General features: G+C 42.1%; 1 protein-coding gene across 1 annotated transcript in view; it reads right to left on the bottom strand.

Annotated features, from left to right (window-relative positions):
- LOC127226946 (sperm-associated antigen 6) overlaps positions 1-15,818 on the bottom strand; it is a 94,195-nt gene extending 78,377 nt beyond the window's left edge. Inside the window, exons 1-2 of the mRNA XM_051191118.1 lie at positions 15,673-15,818; positions 15,498-15,593 (exon numbers count right to left, since the gene is read on the bottom strand). Of these exons, the coding sequence (XP_051047075.1) occupies positions 15,498-15,593; positions 15,673-15,697 (121 nt within the window). The 5' untranslated portion in view covers positions 15,698-15,818. The remainder of the gene's footprint in view (positions 1-15,497; positions 15,594-15,672) is intronic.
- Between the last annotated feature and the right edge of the window lie 7,157 nt (positions 15,819-22,975).

Here is a 22,975-nt window from a genome sequence, read left to right as displayed (position 1 = left end):
CTATTGCCATGTAGAGATACTGTAACCATGGCAACTATTATAAATGAAAACATTTGGGGCTGGAGAGATGACTCAGGCTAAGAGCACTGGCTGCTCTTCCTGGGATCCTGAGTTCAATTCCCAGCAACCACATGGTGGCTCACAGCCATCTGTAATGAGATCTGGTGCCCTCTTCTGGCCTGCAGGCATACATGCAGGCAGAATACTGTATAAATAAATCTTTATAAATGAAAACATTTGACTGGGACTATCTTACAGTTCAGAGGTTTAGTCCATCATTGTCATGGCAGGAAAGCATGGTAGCAATCAAGCAGACATCATACTAGAGAAGAAGCTGAGAGTTTTATATTTTATTCATAGGCAGCAGAATTAAATACCACGCTATCTTAAGCATCTGAGACCTCAAAGCCCACCCCCACAGTGGCACAATTCCTCCAACAAGGCCACACCTACTGTAACAAAATCATACTTCCTAATAGTGCCATTATCTATGGCTAAGCATTCAAACACATGAGTCTATGGGAGCCATTCCTATTCAAACCACCACACTGTCTTTACAGTAAATGGAGATCATCACAGAAAATCTCAACTGGACACAATGACAAGATCAACAGGTCATGGAAAGGATAACCCCACTAATAAATACATCAGCATCAAAACTCCTGTATCTATGGCGTGGGGGATACCGTAAGAAAAGGGAGTGGAGACACTATAAGAACCAGAACACCATGAAATCTGTTGTGCAACAACCTCCCCAGAAATGGATTCTGATGGATAAAAAGTTTGAAGGGTCCCACCCCTAGAACAAGATAACCAATGACTGTTGAGAGAAGAATTAGCCTCTCCCAGGGATGTACTCCCTGATTGATTGCTCAATGCCCTGAAACCATATACACACAAATAACAGAAACAGATTAAGTAAGTTTTATTTGTATATTTTTGAGAAACACATACATAGATTATATGTAACAATAATAAAGAAACAGAGGCTATCAACTTTGGAAGAACATGGGAGGGTTTCAAAGATGGGTTGCTGAGAGGGGAATGAAAGGGAGAGAGGAAAGTGATATAATTCTATTTTGTTTATTAACAAATGGGACCTTACAAAATTGAAAAGTGTCTGTATAACAAAGTCAACTTAACTGAGTGAAGAGCCTTTACCAGCATCCTCACATCTAGAATATACCAAAAAAAAAGCCTAATAAAAACTGATTATGGAACTGAACAGAGATTTTTCAAAATAAGTAATTTGTAGCATTTGTTGGCTCCCCAAGGAAGGCCTTACCCACTCTGAGAAGTGGATGGGGGATAGAAAGAGGGAGGCAGGGGGTGGGAGAAGGGGAAAGGAGGGGGAAATGAAAAATAATTTTAAATTAAAAAAAAATACCTGGCTTCAGCAGTTTTACTTACCCATGCAGGAGGATCCCACAAACCCTTTATTCTCAAATCCTTTTTTAACCAGGCAGCTGACAGTGACAAGTTCTTTGCCTGCTTTGAGGAAGCCTGGGCCCTGCTTGAATGACATCTCCATCAGCTTCCCTTTGTTTCCTTGAGAATAGAGAATTCCTTAGGCCTGTTCTTTCCACAAGGTGCTGGATGATCTTGGTGGGGTCTCAGCCCCAGACATCACTCCCTTCTTTTTCCCTGTATTCCATTTCTCCTCGTCTCTTTCAGCACAAATGAGGACTCCAACTTTAAATCTCCTGGTGCTCTTTTTCTCCTCAAACTGTACATTTTCTATTTCTTTGTCCAGTTTGTTCCTTTTTGTTATAGATCTGTGTAAGAGTGACCGCTAGCATCCACTCAACAGTGTCAATATTAGACTAGCTTGAAAACTCCTCTGCCAAAAGAATTAGTCTGAAATGCTTCACTTTGTCCTCAAAAAGCCATTCTTTGACAAAATATCACAGAAATGGTCTCTAGCCCAGTCAATAATATTTTTCCCCTCTGAAACCTCCATAGTCCACATTGTTCTTAGCACCACTGTCTTCCAAGATCCTACTAGGATGGCCCATTAAGTCCCACTTACAGAGTTCAACTGCGTTCATAGCCCAAAGTCTCCCCCATTCTCAAAAAAAAAAAAGCCACACCTGGTCAGGCCTGCCACAACAATTGCCAACTTAAATTGTGGCATCCCTATACCTACATTCACACACACACACACACACACACACACACACACACACACACACACACACATACACCACATAATAAACACCACCACATCCCCACAAAAATAACCATGTTAGAAATTTTTTTAAGTAAAGAGTATCACCCCATGTCAATTTTGAACCAGCACACACATGCACATACACACAAATGTATGTATACACACATCACACATATGTGCTAAGTAAATTAATAACAAATGGAATATATTACCCAGCACCCTAGAGGAACACAACCAATGGAATAGGTATGTACTACAAAGGGGACTTACTAGGTTGGCTTATATGATATGGGATTTAAAGTACAATAATGTTTGTCTGCATGCCTGAGAGGCTGAGAATCAAACGCTATCCAGTGTAAGAATCTAGATGCCTCAGCAGTCCCAATTTTGTGCTGAAGGCCTAAAAGATTCCAGGAGAGTCACCGGCCTCCTGTTCATGTTGAGAGTCTGAAGGATTGGGGCTCTGATATCAGCAAAAGGCAGCCACACATTGTGAGAGGCATTTCCTGTCAGGTAATCATTCCTGGGAATGTCCTCACAGACCAACCAAAAGGCTCAATTGACTACAGAGGCAACCAAGGTGACAATCCATGGTTGCATCACACATGTCTCCCTTTGTTGCCTACGCTCACCCTAACCAACAGTCCTGCCCCAGTCTCCAAACATCTTGGACTACAGGAAGACACCACTCAAATAGATTTAATTTACATTTTCCTGGCTAATAAGCATCTTTGCAAATAAATATTGACCACCTGTATGTTTTTCTTGAATAATCTGTTCATCATTTGCCCATTTTTGAATTGGATAATTTTTGTTGAGTTGCACTGATTCTTTCAATATTGATTTTTAGATATTAATCTCTTATCAGTTCCATGCTTTACGTGTATTCTCTTCCACTCTATAGGTTGTCTTCACACTCTCTGAATAGTGTACTTTGATAGTCTTCAATTTTTGTATGGTTTTTGGTTTATGGATTGTCATAGTCCATCCATTACAATCCTTTGACCTAGGTTTTAAATTTAAAATAAAGTGATTCTGACCAATTTATTTTTTCATTTCTCAATTCAAAATTAATCATAAGTTTATAAAATACATTATATATTTGTTACTTTGTGTTTTAAAAGACTTAAATTTTCCAATCTTAATAATACCTATTTTAATACTATGAATCTAAGATTGCTACAGTTCAATCACATCTTGACAAAGTGATATTTGCATGTGACCAAACAACAATTACAAGGCCAAGGACCGCTTTTGACTGCAGGAATGCCATCTAACGCAGATACTCTGTTGAGGGTACAATAAAAATATGACAGAAATGTCATGCTTTACAAACAGGATCTCTAGTCCTGCCAGCTACATGATTGCTTGTGTTGAGAGACAACAGAATAAGGAGGCTAAAAGTATGAATCTAAAGAAGACTGACTGTTCAAATATGGTCCTGTCACTTCCTAGTTACGGAGCCTGGACAAGGTTGCCCAACATCTGTGTGCTTTGGTCACCTCATATGTAAAATGATGATGAACACTATACTTTTTCATAAAGTTGTAGGAATCAGTAAAATTTCTAAAGTGCTAGGAACATTAGTTGAGACAAAATAGAAACTACCAAATTTTAGGTAAATTTCATCAAGTTAGTGTGAAAGGAACCAGTCTGCTAAGTTTTTCATCAATACATTTATTATTGATGCATAATTCATTAATATAGTCTACTATAATAAATAAGTATTTGTGATCTAACAGCCATTTAGAATTATTCCTTTTTAAAATTGACATGGAATGGTTTTTTATTTATTTTTGTTTGTGTTTTTGTTATTGTGTGTTTTGTCTTGTTTGAAATAGAATCAAGCTATGTATGTAGCTCAGGATAGCCTCAAAAATGCTGATAAGAGGACAAGACCACGCGGCAGAAGCACATAGAGACAGCTTACCTGAACAAGGAGGAGCTAACGGCCACTAGATTGATAGCTGGGAAGCCAGCATGGGACTGACTCAGGCCCCCCTGAATATGGGTCTCAGCCAGAAGGACTGAGCAGTCTAAGGGACCTCAGACAGTGGAGCCAGGATGTATCCCTGGTGCACAAAAGGACTTTGCGAACACATCCCCCATGAAGGGATAACTGCCTTAATCTAGAGACAGGAGAGAAGCCCTAGTCCCTACTTCACATGACCTGTCAGATCTACATGACCCCAACTGGATGGCATTCCCCTACACATGGAATTGGGGTGGGGGGATGGGAGGGGAGGGTGGTTAGAGTGCATGTGAGAGGGCAGAGAGGGTAAAAGGGAGGGAAGGAGGAAGGGAGGGTTGGGGGGGAGGGAGGGAGGGAGGGAGAGGGAACTGGGATCAACATGTAAAACAATAAATTAAATTAAAAAAATGCTTTGACTCCAAAATTTAAGTTGAAGGACAAGTTACTGGGGAAAAGGATTTCTATTTTTGTTTCCACAGAAAATAAAAAGATGTGGATTCCTTCCAGACTAATGTGGTTTGATCACGCCAGACCGCCTGAAACAGAGTACAAGCTAATCCTACATTCAAAACAGCTGGACAAAGCAGCCTTACAGACTACAGCCAGGATATCTGAATCTTCTTCGAATCCCCCCAAGACAGCGCCCCTTACCAGCAGGAAGTAGTTTGGAAAGAACGATGCCCAAATTCCCAAATATTGTGTATAAATGTTTGTTTTCATTTAATTGGACTTTGTTACATAAAATTAAATAAAATAAAATTTAAAAAAAATGCTGATTCTCCTTAGCTTTAGTTTTCTCAAAAAATATATAAAATATAAATCGGCAAGATGCTGCAAACACCTTGTCCTCAAAAGAACTTCAGAGAGGTTTGCAAGATGATCTCAATACAACTAGAGAAGGACTAGTCTCTGCTCACCTACAGCAAAGCAGCCTCTGGGGGATACACAAAGGTACACAAAGTGACATCCAAGTTGAGATCTAGGGCTCTTAAGCAGATGACCCTGGGGAAAAAAAATGGATGGCATGCAAAGGAAAAGGCCTAGAGAGTATTCCGCTGGAAGGAACTATATTATCAAAGCTAAGAAGTGAACATTTAGTATAACACACCTACTTGCCTTATTTTCCATGAAGTAATTTTTCACTGCCATAATTATAAAGTCAATTATGATCTAAGACGAAGTCTTGTACTTTATTCAATCCAAATGAATCACAAAAAGAACACAGCTGTCAGAGAGAATTCAATGGTAGTAGTAAATAAATCAAGATTCTGTTACAAGCAAGAATTACTTATTTTTTCCTTTTAAATGTATTCTTGTTAGCTTTCATATCTTCTGAGTTTTGATTAGCATTTCAATGTTAACTTGAATATGAGCAGACTCCGGTGAAGAGAAGGATTTATTTACTGACACACAAACCACCAGGCAGGAAGATGCCCAGGTACCCAGACACATGCCAACACACATGGACTTCACAAAGATGGCCATAAACATACACAGACCAGCATACGAGCCACAGTGGAGGTAGGGACACAAAGAACTACAGAGAGCCAGACTAGTGAAGATTAAGTCACTTACCTCTGACCACAAGGCCACATTTATCACAAAAGTGGCATTTTGCAAGAAATAATTACACAAAGTGACAGCACTGCTTACTTTTGGGTTCCTCAGATATCCAGCATCAGCCATTTTATTCTAACTCATAGTTCCCTGGATGTCCAAGGTTAGCCATCTTGTCCCACGCCTGATATCCATATGGGTGCCCTGTTGTCTTAATAGAAACTAACCCATTTGGCCTCCCTTTCCCTCCAAGAACTGCCATGTCTAGTGTGTGATTGCTGGGTGTGGAGGGATGAGAAGATGGAACAGAGACCACAGGCTCTCACTAGCTATCTAGTAACTACTCTAGGATGGCAAAATGTATGTTCTAAATTTGTTTGCTAATTCAGCAAACACTTGTGTTATCTTTCCTATCTGTTAGGAGCTTCCCTAAGAAACTAACAAATATCAATTCACTTAATCCTTTCTTCAGATCTGTGAGGTAAACACTACAGTTTTAACTACAAGCCTGAGTGGCTGTGCATTTACATCAACAGAAAGACAAGCGTCAAAGTAGACTTGCTTTCCTCTTTAGCCTCTCCCTTGACCTATAAGCGATACCTAAACATTGACCTCTTATATTCAGTATCACCTTTTTGCTTGTGTTTATGCTTTTACACAAAATATTCTCTGACTAGACATGGTTGCATGTAGCTAATTTTTAAGAAATTCAAGAGAACTAACCCTTATAATTAGATGTATCTTTTAAACAGTACCCCTCATTCCCAAATTGATAAGCTCCATTCAGATACACAGCAACTATAAACACACAGCAATACATAATAGCAATGTATACACATTTCCATTAGTAAATAAACCACTTATGAGCAAAGCCATCGTCAGAGCTCAGTACCCACTGCATTTTGTGGATGTAATAAATGTTCATTGAATTACAAATGAAGAGACTTGTGAAAATCAGTGTACAAGTTTCTCTCCTTTCAGTTAAATTACAGTTCAAAGAAAATACATAATGTTGTATTCATAAATTAATTTTAGGTGCAAGATGACATGCGTCAAAAACTACCATTATCATAGATGTAAGAAATTTATATTGGGCTGCTGCTCCTGTGTCCTGTCCCCATCGAGAGCACCCTTAGAGCTCTGATACACCCCCACCCTTCCTCACTGCCAGCCTGCCCCCCCGACCCTGTGCCCTACCCTGCCCACGGTCCTGCCACTCTGGTTGAGCACTGGGACAGAGGGTGGAGCCAACAGTCCACCCTACTTCAGAGACTTCTCTGAGCAACTCTGAACAAAGGAGACCTGCCTATCCACACGGGACCACCCGTAATTTCCACCTGCTTGGTCTCTCACCCCACGTACAGTCCTCTGCTGGAGTCCCGGGCCCCTCCCAGAGATACGCCTATCTCTGCAGGTCCACTCTGAGTTCCTGCCTGCAAGATCCTTGACCCCCCATATCCGGGCCTCTGCTAAAGAAAGAGGCCTCAGCTAGAAAGTTCCAGTTTCCAGTGAGATCTGACTATCCTGCAAACCTTCCCAAGTTTCAGGTCAGGCTTTGTCTTCTTCTGCCAGCCATTAGCTAGAGCCATTGGCTCGTGGCATCTTCTACTGGATCCTCAGCCCTGACACCATCCCTGGATCCCTGTCTGAGGAGAAACCTCATAGAGAGCTTGGACCACACAGAGCTACAGATATTGAATCTCAAACCCACATAAGCCCATCGGGCAAGTACCATAGAGAGAGGGGGAGACCCAACCAACACCTACTGGAAGAAGCTATGGGAAAAAGGCAATACAAGAGAACACCTAACAACATAAGGACAAGCATGACACCACCAGAATCTAGGGAATCTACACCAACTAGAATGGAACACAACAACAAAACAGAGGAAGCAAAAGGGTACGACTTAAAAATTACCATCATAAAAATGATAGAGGCCCTCAAAGAAGATGTGAGAAAAATCCCTTAAAGAAATGGAGGAAAAAACAAACAAAAAAGTGGAAGAAATGAACAAATTCCTTAAGGAAAGTACAGAAAGCCATGAAAAAACAATTAAGCAGGTGAAGGAAACAGTTCAAGACTTGAAAACTGAAATAGAGAAAATAAAGGCAACACAAACTGAAGGAATGCTGGAAATAAAAAAGCTGGGCAAAAAATCGGCAACTACGGACACAAGCATAACCAACAGAATTCAAGAGATGGAAAAGAGAATCTCAGGCACAGAAGATAAACTAGAAGAACTAGATTCATCGAACAAAGAAAATCATAAATCCTACAAATCCTTAACACAAAACATCCAGGAAATGTGGGACACTGTGAAAAGTCCAAACCTAAGAATAATAGGAATAGAGGAAGGTGAGGAAGCCCAGCTCAAAGGTGCCAAAAACATATTCAACAAAATCATCGAGGAAAACTTTCCAAATCTGAAGAAGGACATGCCCATGAAAGTACAAGAAGCATACCGAACCCCAAATAGGCTGGACCAAAGAAAAAAGACCCCTCGACATATAATAATCAAAACACCTAGCATACAGAATAAAGAAAGAATATTAAGAGCAGCAAAGGAAACAGGACAGGTAACATATAAAGGCAGACCTATCAAAATTACACCTGATTTCTCCATGGAAACCCTCAAGGCCAGAAGGTCCTGGATAGATGTTCTAAAAATATTAAGAGAACACGGATGCCAGCCTAGGCTACTATATCCAGCAAAACTCTCAATCACCATAGATGGAGAAAACAAGATATTTTATGACAAAACCGGATTTCTCCAATACGTATCTACAAATCCAGCCCTACAGAAAGTATTGGAAGGAAAACTCCAACACAAGGAAGGTAACTATGCCCACAAAAATGTAGGCAACAGATAATCCAACTACACCAGAAACCAAGGGTAAAGAAGAACTAATATATTCACAATACCACTGCCAAAAACAAACCTAAATCAAACATGCATCGACAATCACTGGTCCTTACTCACCCTCAACATTACTGGTCTTAACTCACCTATAAAAAGACACAGGCTAAAAGAATGGATACAAAGACAGAATCCATCCCTCTGCTGCATACAAGAAACACAACTAAGCTTCAAAGATAGAAATTACCTCAGGGTAAAGGGTTGGGAAAAGATTTTCCAATCAAATGGAAATAAGAAGCAAGAAGGCATAGCTATCCTAATATCTAACAAGTTAGACTTCAAACCAAAATTAATCAAAAGAGATGAAGACGGTCATTTCATATTCATTGCAGGATAAATCCATCAACACAAAGTCTCAGTTCTGAACATCTATGCCCCTAATACAAAGTCACCCACATTCGTAAAAGAAACGCTACTAAAACTCAAAGCTCATATAAAACCTCACACACTTATAGTGGGAGACTTCAATACACCACTCTCAACACTAGACAGGACCACAAATCAGAAACTCTACAAAGAAACAAAAGAACAAACAGAAGATATGTCTCAACTGGGGTTAACAGACATCTATAGAACATTCATTCCAAGGACAAAAAATATACCGTCTTCTCTGCTCTACATGGAGCCTTCTCTAAAATTGACCACATACTCGGTGACATAACAAAACCTCAACAGATACAAGAGAATAGGAATAGTCCCCTGTATCTTATCGGACCACCATGCTTTAAAATTGGTATTCAAAAACAAATAGCAGAAAACCTGCAAACTCATGGAAACTGAACAATGTGCAATTGCACCACTCCTTGGTCAAAGAAGAAGTAAAGACAGAAATTAAGGACTTTCTAATATTCAACAAGAATGAGGACACAACATACCCAAACTTATGAGACACCTTGAAAGCAGTGCTATGAGGGAAGTTCATTGCACCAAGTGCCCATATGAAGAAAACAGAAGATAGTCACATAAGAGAATTAACAGTGCAACTAAAAGGCTTAGAACAAAAAAAGCAAACTCACCCCGGAGAAGTAGACATCAGGAAATAATCAATTTGAGGGCTCAAATCAATAAAATAGAAACAAGGAAAACAATACAAAAAATCAATGCAACAAAGAGTTGTGTTTTTTTTTTTTTTGAGAAAATCAACAAGATAGACAAACCTTTATCCAAACTAACGAAAAAGCAGAGAGGAAACATGCAAATTAACAAAATCAGAAACTAAAGGGGATCATAACAACGGACACAGAGGAAATCCAGAAAATTTTCAGGTCATACTTTGAAAATCTGTATTCCACAAAAATTGAAAATTCAAAGGAAATGGGCAAGTTTCTGGATAACTATCACTTAACAAAATTAAATCAATAACAGACAAACAACTTAAATAGACCTATAACCCGCAATGAAATAGAAGCAGTCATCGAAAGCCTTCCAACCAAAAAAAAGTCCAGGGCCAGATGGATTCAGCACAGAATTCTACCACACATTCAAGGAAGAACAAATACCACTACTCCTCAAACTGTTCCACAAGATAGAAACAGAAGGTTCATTGCCAAACTCGTTTTATGAGGCCACAATAACTTTGGTACCCAAGCCTCACAAAGACACAACTAAGAAAGAAAACTACAGACCAATATCCCTGATGAACATCGATGCAAAAATACTCAATAAAATACTGGCAAACCAAATCCAAGAATACATCAGAGAAATCATCCACCATGACCAAGTAGGCTTCATTCCTGGAATGCAGGGATGGTATAACATATGAAAATCTTTCAACGTGATCCACTATATAAACAAACAGAAAAAGAAAAACCATATGATTATCTCCCTAGATGCAGAAAAAGCCTTCGACAAAATTAAACACCCTTTCATGATAAAGGTCTTGGAGAGATCAGGGATAACAGGAACATACCTAAACATAATAAGAGCAATATACAGCAAACCAACTGCCAACATCAAACTGAATGGAGAGAAACTTAAGCCAATTCCTCTAAAATCAGGAACAAGACAAGGCTGCCCTCTCTCTCCATATCTCTTCAATATCCTACTAGAAGTTCTAGCTAATGCTATAAGACAACAAAAGGAGGTCAAGGGGATCCAAATTGGAAAGGAAGAAGTCAAACTGTCTCTATTTGCAGATTATATGATAGTTTACATAAGCAACCCAATAACCTCTACCAGGGAACTCCTACTGCTCATAAACACCTTCAGCAAACTAGCAGGATACAAGATAAACTCAAAACAATCAGTAGCCCTACTTTTTTCAGACGACAAAGAGACAGAAAAAGAAATCAGAGAAACATCACCCTTTACAATAGCCACAAGCAACATAAAGTATCTTGGTGTAACGCTTACCAAACAAGTAAAAGACCTATATAATAAGAACTTTGTGGCTCTAAAGAAAGAAATTACAGAAGATACCAGAAAATGGAAAGATCTCCCATGCTCTTGGATAGGTAGGATAAACAGAGTAAAAATGGCAATCTTGCCAAAAGCAATCTACAGATTCAATGCAATCCCCATTAACATCCCACCACAATTCTTCACCGACCTTGAAAAGATAATAATCAACTTTATATGGAAAAACAAAAGACCCAGGATAGCCAAAACAACCCTATACAATAAAAGAACTTCAGGAGGCATCACCAATCCTGACTTGAAGCTCTACTACAGAGCCATAGTTCTGAAAACAGCCTGGTATTGGCATAAAAATAGACAGGTAGACCAATGGAATCGAATTGAAAATCCTGATATTAACCCACAAACCTAAGAACACCTGATTTTCGACAAAACAGCTAAAATTACACAATGGGGCAAGGACAGCATCTTCAACAAATGGTGCTGGCACAATTGGATGATGGTGTGTAGAAGACTGCAGATAGACCCATGTCTGTCACCATGCACAAAACTCAAGTCCAAATGGATCAAAGACCTCAACATCAATCCAGCCACATTGAACCTCTTAGAAGAGAAAGTAGGAGGTACCCTTGAACAAATTGGTATAGGAGACCACTTTCTGAACACAACTCCAGGGGCACAGACACTGAGAGAAACAATTAATAAATGGGACCTCTTCAAACTTAGAAGCTTCTGTAAGGCAAAGGACACAGTGGACAAGACCAAACGGCAGCCCACAGACATGGAAAAGATTTTCACCAATCCTATATCCGACAAAGGGCTGATCTCCAAAATATACAAAGAACTCAAGAAACTAGTCAACAAAACACCAAATAACCCTATTAAAAAATGGGGTACAGAACTGAAGAAAGAATTCTCAATAGAGGAAATCAAAAAGGCTGAAAGACACTTAAGAAAATGCTCCACATCCCTAGCTATCAGGGAAATGCAAATCAAAACAACTTTGAGATACCATCTTACTCCTGCTAGAATGGCTAAAATTAGAAACACCAATGATGACTCATGCTGGAGAGGATGTGGAGAAAGGGGAACACTCCTCCACTACTGCTGGGATTACAAACTCATACATACATTTTGGGGATCATTATGGCGGTTTCTCAAGAAAATGGGAATTAGTTTACCACAGGACCCGGCAATCCCCCTCTTAGGCATATACCCAAAGGATTCACAACCATGCAACAAAGACATCTGTTCAACTATGTTCATAGCAGCACTATTTGTAATAGCAAGAACCTGGAAGCAACCTAGATGCCCCTCAATTGAAGAATGGTTAATGAAGATGTGGCACATCTACACAATGGAATACTACTCTGCAGAAAAATAATAATGGTATCTTGAAATTCGCAGGCAAGTGGATGGCACTTGAAGAAACCATCCTGAATGAGGTAACCCAGTCAAAAAAAAAAGGAACACAGTATGTACTCACTCATATATGGATTTTAGACCTAGAGCAAAGGATCACCAACCTATAGTTCACACCACCAGAGGAACTAGGATACAAGGTGTATTCTAAGAGATTCATATAAAGTCCCTCACAGAAGCAGGAAGGGACAAGTCCCCCAGAGCACAGGAGAAGTGGGGGGAGCAGCAAATGGAGAGAGAAGTAGGTGAAAATGAGGGGGAGGAAAGGAAAACACATGCAACCAGGAAGATTGAGCCTGGTTAGGAATAGAAGTCAGGAAAGAGAGAGAGAGAGACAGATACAGAGAGAGAGAGAACATAAAAGAGGGAGCCAATATTGGTTTGAAGATAAAATTGAACACAAAGAAAGGTCTAGAGAACTACAAGACTGCTCCCAACTAACAATTTGACCTTCTGTGGAAAGGCTATCATAAATGCCCTTCCCGGAGAGTGAGATCAACAACTTAACTTCTCCATGGAGCCCTCAACTAATGCCTGTTGGAAACAGGATCAAACACCCATACACAAACACTGAGTCGAACTAGAACCCAGGTGCAGATGGAGAGGACAAGACCAGGAGGCAGAAAGATATAGAGACAGCTTACCTGAACAAGGAGGAGCTAACGGACCACCAGACTGATAGCTGGGAAGCCAGCATGGGACTGACTCAGGCCCCCCTGAATAAGGGTCTCAGCCAGAAGGACTGAGCAGTCTAAGGGACCTCAGACAGTGGAGCCAGGATGTATCCCTGGTGCACAAAAGGACTTTGCAAACACATCCCCATGGAGGGATAACTGCCTTAATCTAGAGACAGGAGAGAAGCCCTAGTCCCTACTTCCCATGACCTGTCAGATTTACATGACCCCAACTGGATGGCATTCCCCTACACATGGAATTGGGGTGGGGGGATGGGAGGGTTGGGTGGTTAATGTGCATGTGAGAGGGCAGAGAGGGTAAAAGGAAGGGAGGAAAAGAGGGAGGGAGTGAGGGAGGTTGGGAGGGAGGGAAGGAGGGAGGGGGAACTGGGATCAACATGTAAAATAATAAATTAAATTTTAAAAAACTGCTTTGACTCCAAAATTTAAGTTGAAGGACAAGTTACTGGGGAAAAGGATTTCTATTTTTGTTTCCACAGAAAATGAAAAGATGTGGATTCCTTCCAAACTAATGTGGTTTGATCACGCCAGACCGCCTGAAACAGAGTACAAGCTAATCCTACATTCAAAACAGCTGGACAAAGCAGCCTTACAGACTACAACCAGGATTTCTGATTCTTCTTCAAATCCCCCATGACATGAACTATACTTTTCTCAAAACTTTAAAAATTAAAGATAAATACTCCTTTCTCGATTCTAAATGCTGCCCTCACCATCTCTACCAATGGAAGTAAACACCAACATCCCAGGGACAAAAGACAGGACCAAAAAGGTACAGGAGTATGTAAGTTGATTTTAAAGATATCCTATAAGGAGGCTGGAGAGATGGCACAGTGAATAAGAACGCTGGCTGCTCTTCCATAGGACCTGGGTTCAAGTCCCAGTACCTACAAGGCAGCTCACAACTATTGAGCAATAGTGGCCACCTTTAATTGAAGCACTTAGGAAGCAGATGCAGGTGGACTTCAATGAGTTTGAGGCCAGCCTGGTCTACAAAGCAAATCCCAGGACAGCCAGGACTGTTAAACAGAGAAACCCTGTCTCTAAAAACAAAAATAAAAATTGTTGACACAAAAAGATAACCTTATAAAGAGAAGGATTTTGTTTGTTTTTGTTTGGAGGGGTTGATTTTTTGTTTTCTGTTTTTATTTGGTTGGTTTTGGTTTTTCAAAACAGGGTTTCTTTGTGAGCTTTGGAACCTGTCCTGGCATCGATCTGTAGTCTAGGCTGGCCTGCACTCACAGACGTACACCTGCCTCTGCCTCCCAAGTGCTGAGCTTAAAAAAGTGCTGGGCTTAAAACTGTTCAAAAGACAAGGTTTTTAAAGACAAAATAATGACAGAAATCTCAGGGTTCAATTGGTGGCTCATGTTTGATCTGGGCAAGCGATACCCCCTCTCCTTCTCCCCCTTCACCCCTGCCTCTCCCTCTTCTCCCTCTCCCTTCTCCAGTTCCCCTCTTCCTCACTCTGCCCCTCTCCTCTTTCCTTCCCTTTCCTCTCTCCCTCTACCTACCTCCCTCTTTCCCTACCTCACTAGAGCTTCATAAGGTTTTACAAAACCAGGTCTTTGCCTACTTCCAATCTAGGAGCATAACATTCCTTTCTCCCTAAACAAGACCAAAATTACTATGTAGTCTGTTTGGAATTTCTCTATTGTATGGAAGCCAAAGATGGCAAAAAGGCAAGATGGAGAGAGGAAATGGCTTGGTGAGTAAAGTGCTTGCTGATCTAGCTTAAAGATCCCCAGCATCCACAATAAGACGGCATGGTGGCAGGTGCCTGTGATCCCCAAGCTGTGAGGTTGCTAAGAGCCAGTCTTGCAGAAATGGCAGGGTTCAGATTCCTGTGCGAGAAAGACATACCCAGATCAATCACAGGAGTGCCTGGCAGGAACCAGGATACGTGTCCATGGGTAAAATGGGTCTGATAGTGTAGATTAGCATCTATGCAAAATTACTTCCAGGCAGTTCATAGTGCTTTGATTCAACCTGACAACCTGCCTGATTTCAGAGAAAATGGAATTAAAGACACCAACCCCTTTCATGCTCTTATCCTCACCCTCAAGATTTCTAAGAGGACTGAATTGCACAGGAGGAACTTGGACATGTTCTCCTCTGGTTCCCAGGGTACACACACAGGCGCGTGGGGCGCACGCGCGCACACACACAAAACACCTAGCAGGCAAAGAACCTACGAGGACAGCAGCTGAGGAGCAAAGGTACAGCAGATGGGAGTCAGGGACTGGGAGGGACAGGGCCCAGGGGGAAAGAAGATTAAAGGTGAATTTGGTATGAGGTGGCGGGTCGGAGGACATTAGGGACAGCGCAGGTTAGGCGTGCCAAAGTGACCATCAGAGCTAGCAGGGCATGCGCTGAGACAGTTAGGCAACGCACCGGGTGTAGGCTCACCTGCGTTCTGCAGCGTCTCGATGTTTTGGGGTCTGGTCGCCAGCTCCGCCACCATCTGCACGAATTGCGTCCGGGCTTTCTGGTACTGCTCGAACACTAAAAAGACAGACGCGATGGAGCCGTCCCATGGCCTGCGATCCCAACCCTCCCGAGTGCCCGCCTGCCCAGGACATACCTTGAAGCACCTGCCGCTGGCTCATGGCGCAGCTGGTCCGCCAGGCGCAGCTGGTCCACAGATATAAGGACCTCCGCCACCTCCCGACCTGCACCAGGATCCGTTCCTCTGTATATCCGTCTCCAGGGCAACCGACCCAAACCGGATGCAACCGCCAGCTGAGGTCCTGACGTCACAGCCTGAGTGTCAGAGACTAGCACACAGTGCAGACACTTCACATACCGTGTAGCACCCACCTAGAGGCGTGCTTGGGTTTTTGGTTTTTGATTTTTTTTTTTTTTTATGGTTTTTTGGTTTTTTTAGGCCGGCGATTGTCAGGAGGATACACTGACCCAGAGTGGCTGGTGTGGCGCCTATAGGTGAGAGCGCTGGAGTGTCGGGAGCACACTGTAGCCAGGCTGTCAAGAACAACCAACCAAGCATGTCAACCACAAATAATACAATCGATACAGTATTGTCAAAGCACCCTTAACTCGGTGTTTTCTCTTTAGTGTATCCCTGGTACACTAAATTTCTGAAGGCTCACAACAACCGAATAGTTAACTATGCTTAAGATAGCAAGTAAGTAGTCTGAGAGATTCATCGGGGGAAAGCAGAAGAGCAGATAATGTAGTTAATAACCTATGGTCCAGGGTTACTTTTAATAGCAATTTTGTTATCTGCATTTCTTTGAACATTTTGTTTCGTGGCTGAATGATGTTTCCAAAATGGGATGGAGAAGAATATATCAAACTCATAAAACCCAGTTTCTTTTTCTTACTTATTGAAGTTATCCTTTGAAAGTTTATACATGTATAAAATGTAACAATTTTAAGTCCATATTTTAAGTGCCTCACACCATATTTTTTTCTTTTTTAATTTAAATTTGAAACAAGGTTGTTTTACATGTCAATCCCAGTTTTCTCACTCTCCCATCCTCCCCTATCACCTCCAACAAACCCCAACTAATCCCCTTTCTGCTCCCCAGGGAGGATGAAACCTTCCATGGGGAGTCTTCAAAGTCTCACACAGTGTCTTAAACTGGCCCTGTAGAAATATGATATATTTCATGTTAAATGTCCTTTTTAAAAAAGGGTTGTTTGCATTCTCACATAGTAGAACCACTGTGTGTGTGTGTGTGTGTGAGAGAGAGAGAGAGAGAGAGAGAGAGAGAGAGAGAGAGAGAGAGAGAATGGCATGTTTCCCAAGCTCCATTCCATTTGTTTGCAAGTTTGTTTGAGACAGGATCTCTCAACACAGCCCTTGCTGTTCTGGAATTCATTGTGTAGGCCAGGCTGGCCCTGAATTCATAGATATTTGTCTGTTTCTTCCTCCCAAGTGCCACCATGCCCACCTAAGCAAAACAGTGCTTAACTGAGTATATGCACCACACTTGGTCTATCTACCATTGGCTTCTAGCTTCTCTTTGAAAACTGTGTACCAAATATTTAGCAATGTGTGTCTAAATATCTCTCCATCCAGTTTCACCAAATGTCAAAGTGGACAGATAACAACCAGTGCTTCAGAGTGGTGATAAGACAGGAAACCCCCAGCTGTCTTGTCTAATAGAGGGAGTGTTTGTTTCTCATCTTTGGAATCCTCTCCAATAATTTTTGAGATCCCACCCAATCTGAGCTTTCTTGATGAAGTGCTAGTATTTGACGGTGCTTCCAAAGTAGTTGGGGACTAGTGTACACTCTGAGGGCAAAGGCTTTACCAAAGGGAGCGTTACAGCTCTGCTGGGTAGGAGGAGTTTCCCCAGTGCAAGTGTTACAGCTCTGAAAGGCAAGGTATCCTGGCAGACGGGAGCCAAAACATACCACAAAGTCACATAGCACAACAAACCTCACACAAGAAATTTATTTGGAGGGAAAAACACAGAAGGGTAGCTGCATCTGCTCAGGTGAGAAACAGCAGAAAACTGAACAGAAGACAGGGTTTGTATGTTTCTAGGGGGTGGAGCTTTCAAGGGTGGGGATTAGTAGGATTTTAAATCCTGAGCTTGGAGCAAGCCCAGGGATTGGTGGGATTTCAAGTTTGTAGGGTGGAGTCCTCAGGGCAGGGCCTAGACACTGGCAAGCCTCAAAGGACTTACATTCACCCCCTTTTTATTTACTATTCATAAATAATCAGGGTTTGGGAAAGGGGCAATGTTACCATTAGACTTCCTGTTGAATGGTAGTGTCAAAGTCCTTGGGGCCAATTTGACTTTCACTGTCAGGATATATCAGCCTCTAGTTCCGTAGCTCAGGGAGTAATCCTGCAATGGTAATTGATTAAAAGTCTGTTTAGAAATCTTTTGGATCTGTTGATGAAGAAATCTAGACAAGATGTTTATAAGGCAGTATAAGCATTTCAGCTAGGATGGAAAAGGATCCTAGCAGTCAAGGGCCAAGTAATACCACTAAGTCACCATAAGCATAGCTGCTTACAGCCCTGCTCCAGGGAAAGGTTTACCCAGTGTAACAACGGGTCAGGCAGGGGAGGGCTTCCCCAGAGAAGTTGTTACAGTTCTGCCCAAATTCCCTAGAGTGTATCCTCTAGGGTAAGGTGTAAGGTGTACGGTTTTCTCCGCCCGCCGCCGGTCTTGTCCCGTAGACACGCCAGCCCCAAATAACACACAGAGACTCTGTATTTGATATTATACTGTTGGCCCATTACTGGTTTCTTATTGGCTAGCTCTGTCTTAATTATTAACCCATTTCTGCTGATCTATGTATTTCTCTTACCGGGGAGCCGGCTGGCATACTGCTTTCTCCAGACTCTCCATCTTGACTCTCTTTACTACTTCCTCTTTCCTCCTTGTCTCCTAGTCCCTCCTATCTTGCTTTCCTATTGGCCAACAGGGTTTTATTCATTAACCAGTATGAGAAGCATATATACATAATGACATCTCCCATCAGTAAGGTGTCGTGTGCCCCCACCCAAAAAAAGTGTTCATTTCTGCTCCACTGTGCTCAGAGCTAGTGAAAACAGGATACAGACCTTATATAGGATTTGGGGGGGGGGGGTAACCTTTCCAAGGTGGCTTTGGTTTGGTGGATTTTGGTGGTCTGATTCTGAGGCAAGCTCAGGGATTGGTGGTATTTTGAGCTCAGGGATTGGTAGGATTTTGTGTTCAGGGATTGGTGAGGGTTTTGTGCTCAGGGACTCAGGGATTGGTGTGACTTCAATCCCTTTCTCAAATTAGGGTCAGGGTGTTTTTCCTTGGCCCTTTTCATCCTACAGGTGAAAGACCCCCACTATGTTTATTACCTGTTTGAATTGCTCTTGCTAATTTGCCAAGGTCAAGTTATGAGAAAAGTACAGGAGGGAACCAGGTGCTGCTCTCATCCAAGATCAACCAGATATCTGTGGTCTGCAGCTTGGACCAAAGCAAGGTCAGCAGGATGGTATCTGGGATGCTGAGAGAGTCATAACTGAATTCTTTGTATTCTTTGTGTCCAACCCGAATAACCAACTGTCCTTGGTTAACTACAACTGCTACATTTAGATGAAACAATGAAATCCCTGTAACCATGCTTCTGCTTCTTTAAGCCTGCTTCTTGCCACCCCAACCCTATATAAACTGCCTGAGTTTCAACCTCGGCGCGTTCAGTCCCCCAAAAGACACAAGCGTCCACAGGTACCTGTGTAAACAATAAATAACCTCTTGCACTTGCATCCAGTGGACTGGTCTCATCTCTTGGGGGCACGGGCCTTCCCCTGTGACAGGCTCCAAACTCTTGGGGTCTCTTGGGGGTCTTTCAAAGGCAGGGCATGACTAGTATAATTAAAAGAAGGATGAGAACTTGGATTAAGAATTCCATATTGGACTGTCAATATGAGCCACTGGCCAGAGGCATTGAGCTGTTTTATGTTTTTGTGTTTGTTTGTTTATGGTAGTTGTTTGTGTTTGTTTGTTTGTTTGTTTTTTGGTGTTGTTGTTGTTCTGGTAGATCTGTCTGGAGTTGTCAGATCTTGTCTTTTACTATACCTGACTAGTTGACATAGAAGCAACATTCCTCCCTGAGAAGATGATTACATTTCTCATTAGTAAATCTAATACTCACTGATTTTTCAGTACTAGGGCAGCCAGTGATTCTATTTGGCCATAGAGGGTAGAGATGATGTGAGCCACCCACTGGAGATTCTGGATGAACTTAGATGAAAACTGATGGTGAATGACTAAGGAAGTAGTCAGTCCTGCTCCTCCAGTGCCATGCTAGCAATTATACCCAGGTTTGTGAGGAAGGCAAAAAAGTAACCATTCATTTGTCATGTGCCACTATAAACCCCATAATGGAAAAAGCAAGGAATGTCTGGGCACAAGTCCCAGACCCCCAGCAGGTAGACAGCAACAAACCTGAGTGTTGCAGAGGATGGGGCATTGTGAACTTTTGGACATAGGGGTTGGGTGGCAATGTTCAAAGTTATGATATTACTACAGTCTGGGGGGGGTCCAGTATGGCCATTAAGTTGTCCCTGAGGAGTTAAAACAGTCTGTGATACTGAAAAGAGAGATATGGGAAGATAAAGGGTAGTAGTGGTAATTGGCTCAGAGAAGTTAATGACAGATGAGGGGAGAGAGTCTAGTGTCCCATGAGTAAGTCTATGAATGGTGGTCATGAGTTTGACCTAGGAGGGACACATCACCAGCCTTCTCCAAATGGTCAGGTAGAGTGTTACTCAGTAACTGATATACGATTATGACAACCTAGATTTGTCTTGTGGTATTTGCAGAACCAATATGGGTAAATTAAGTTTCTGGCCACTTATTGCAGTAATCTTCCTTTAGGTCATAGAAAAAACAGGCATGGTTAGCAATGATAAAGGAGAGTTTGGATAAGGGAGTTGTAGGGGACTGAATCAGCCTTTGACAGCCTTATCTAGAGCAATTTCCCTATCCTGGGTCCCTCTTGAGCATTAAACATCCATACATAAGAGCTACCCCAGACAGGTATAGATAGGAATAAATAGAGAAGAAAGCAAGTTTAGATATAAAATATTTTCAGATCATTTGTTTGTACAGTGGCCAGAAGTTGCCATCATTGAAGATCAAATATGTCAGTTTGGGCCGTTTGAACTGTAGTGAGACCAAGATGTTTATAATAACAGAGTGAGACTTTAATAAAACCTGAGTTATGGAGGAAGAGAGGAAGCATCCCAAAATAGACTCCACCCAAGGGAGTTTCTATAGCTCCAAGTGGGAGCTGAGAGGCAAGAGAGAAGTCCAGGAGGATACAGAGAAGCTGTGAGACTTCCAGGGAGGAACAGGAGGGAAAAGGTTGCAGAGGCCTAGACGTGTTTAAGGAAGCTGGGGGGCTTAGCAGGCAGGTCCTAGGGTCAGAAGGCAAAGAAACAATAGAGGGAGAGAAACAAGTGCCTTCATAACTAAAGAGTTGCCTCTCTCTGGATCTCCAGAGGGTGTAGCAGGCTCCAGGAGCCAGAGAGAGGACATGTGCCCAGTAGACAAGGAGAGACATGTGGTTAGGGCAGATGGAAAGAAGGGGCAGCTAAAGAGGAAGACTCTAGAATTTGGAACAAAATATGACTGGTGGCAAAAGCCAGCAGAAGCAAACGTGATCCATACATACCTTGAGAGAGTCAAACCAGCAACTTGAGTCCATTTGAAATGCTGAGACATGGGCATGGCTGAAAAGTAAGTGTGGCATCCTCTACCAATGCTGTCTGAAGAGAGAGAGCTCAGGAATGGAGTAGTGTTTGCAGGCCCTTGTGTGTCAGAAGGTGGGACACAGGTGGTGAGGAGAGAAGACAAATAGGTGACCCAAAAATTAACTTCTTTGATTCATGTGTAAGAAGTTCAGTGTGGCCAAAGGTACATTCTTGTATATGAATTCATGGAAGTATAGCTTCAATACCTTATTAAAGAAGCATTATTTTTAAATCCTTTTTCATAAACTGAACCCAGTGACCAGGAAGCCCAAAGATAAATTCTGAGCTCTGGCCCTCAAGCAGCCGTAGCAAGCAGTGTTAGCAGAGGTGGCTGGTGGCTGGCAGCAGCAGAGAAAGCAAAAACAAAACTAATAAATACAGAACACAGAAAGCTCACATACTCAAGAAGACCAGTCAGAAATAAAACATGTGGTGGCCACCATCATTCATACCTTCACCTTAACTTGACCAATTTCTGTCTTGGCTTTCGTGTTTGCACTGAAACTTACAGATACATCAGAAAAGATAGACCCATCTGCACACAGAAAACAGACAGACAAAACTTTCCAAACAACCAGAATTCGGCTGGCAGGCTATGTCTTCTGTTTTGCCCTGGATGGGAGTGAATTATAAATGGATTAAAGGGGGAATGGTGTTTGTCTATAGGGGTTTTGGGGGTATTCCATACCTGGATATCCACCTGGGAAGCTGGTAAGAGAAAAGATGTGTCAGATTGTGTGGTTCAGAAGAGAAGGAGGAGGGGACAGCTGGCAAAGTTGGGGTCAAGCAGACAGGGGGAGCAAAAGAAATGGAGGCTTCTACATTAGAAAGAAGTCCCTCCAAGAAAGGGAATTGGACAAGTTGGTACCACTAGAATGGGATGGATAAGGGAATACCCCTAAAAATACAACTAAGTGGTGGGGTTTGGTGAGGCTGGTAAGGCGGTTCCCCTACTCCAACAAGAGGAACGAGGAGAGGTGGATTCCCAAAACTCCCTCAGGACCAAAAGCATGGCCCAGTGCCCAAAAGGAGGGAAATGAATCACCATGATACTGTGATGATTACCCAAGGTTCCCTGTCAGAGACAATAGTGGTCTGGCCAAGGTAGTCAGGCCCTTTTAGTCATCCATGGCCAGATGTAGGTCAGCTAGAGGGTGATCTGGGCTTGATGCCCTCACATCCCAAAGGACATGAGGAGAGTCAGAGGCCCAATGTCCCTCTTGATGACACTGGGAACATAGAATGTTTTTCAAGGGTTTGGACAGGCACAGGCCCAATGACTCACCTGACCACATCTGAAACAAGAACATCAGCAATCTTGGCTTTGGGTAACTGGGCAGCTGCTATGGCCAGCTGAAACACCTTAGCCAGTATCAAGTATTTTTGTTTTCGGGCTATTTCATTTCTTCCATGGTACACTTTGAAGGCCACGGCTAAGTCTTTTGACTGTGAAGTCAGGGGTCCTTTCTATAAATGTTTAGATTTGGGCTTAATCAGAGAAATTCTGGGAGAAGTAGGTCATAAGGAGATGTTTTCCATTTGGGGTCTTGGGATCCAGATTGGCATATTGCAAGAGGAGCTTTGTATGAGAGTCTAGGAGGAATTGAGGTGGGTTTTCATGTTTGTCCTGGACGACCACTTGGATTTCTCATAATTTACCACTTTAAGG

The sequence above is a fragment of the Phodopus roborovskii genome, unplaced genomic scaffold (assembly GCF_943737965.1).
Source record: "Phodopus roborovskii unplaced genomic scaffold, PHOROB, whole genome shotgun sequence".
In the NCBI taxonomy this organism is placed as follows: domain Eukaryota; kingdom Metazoa; phylum Chordata; class Mammalia; order Rodentia; family Cricetidae; genus Phodopus; species Phodopus roborovskii.
This window is presented reverse-complemented; position numbering and strand designations above follow the sequence as displayed.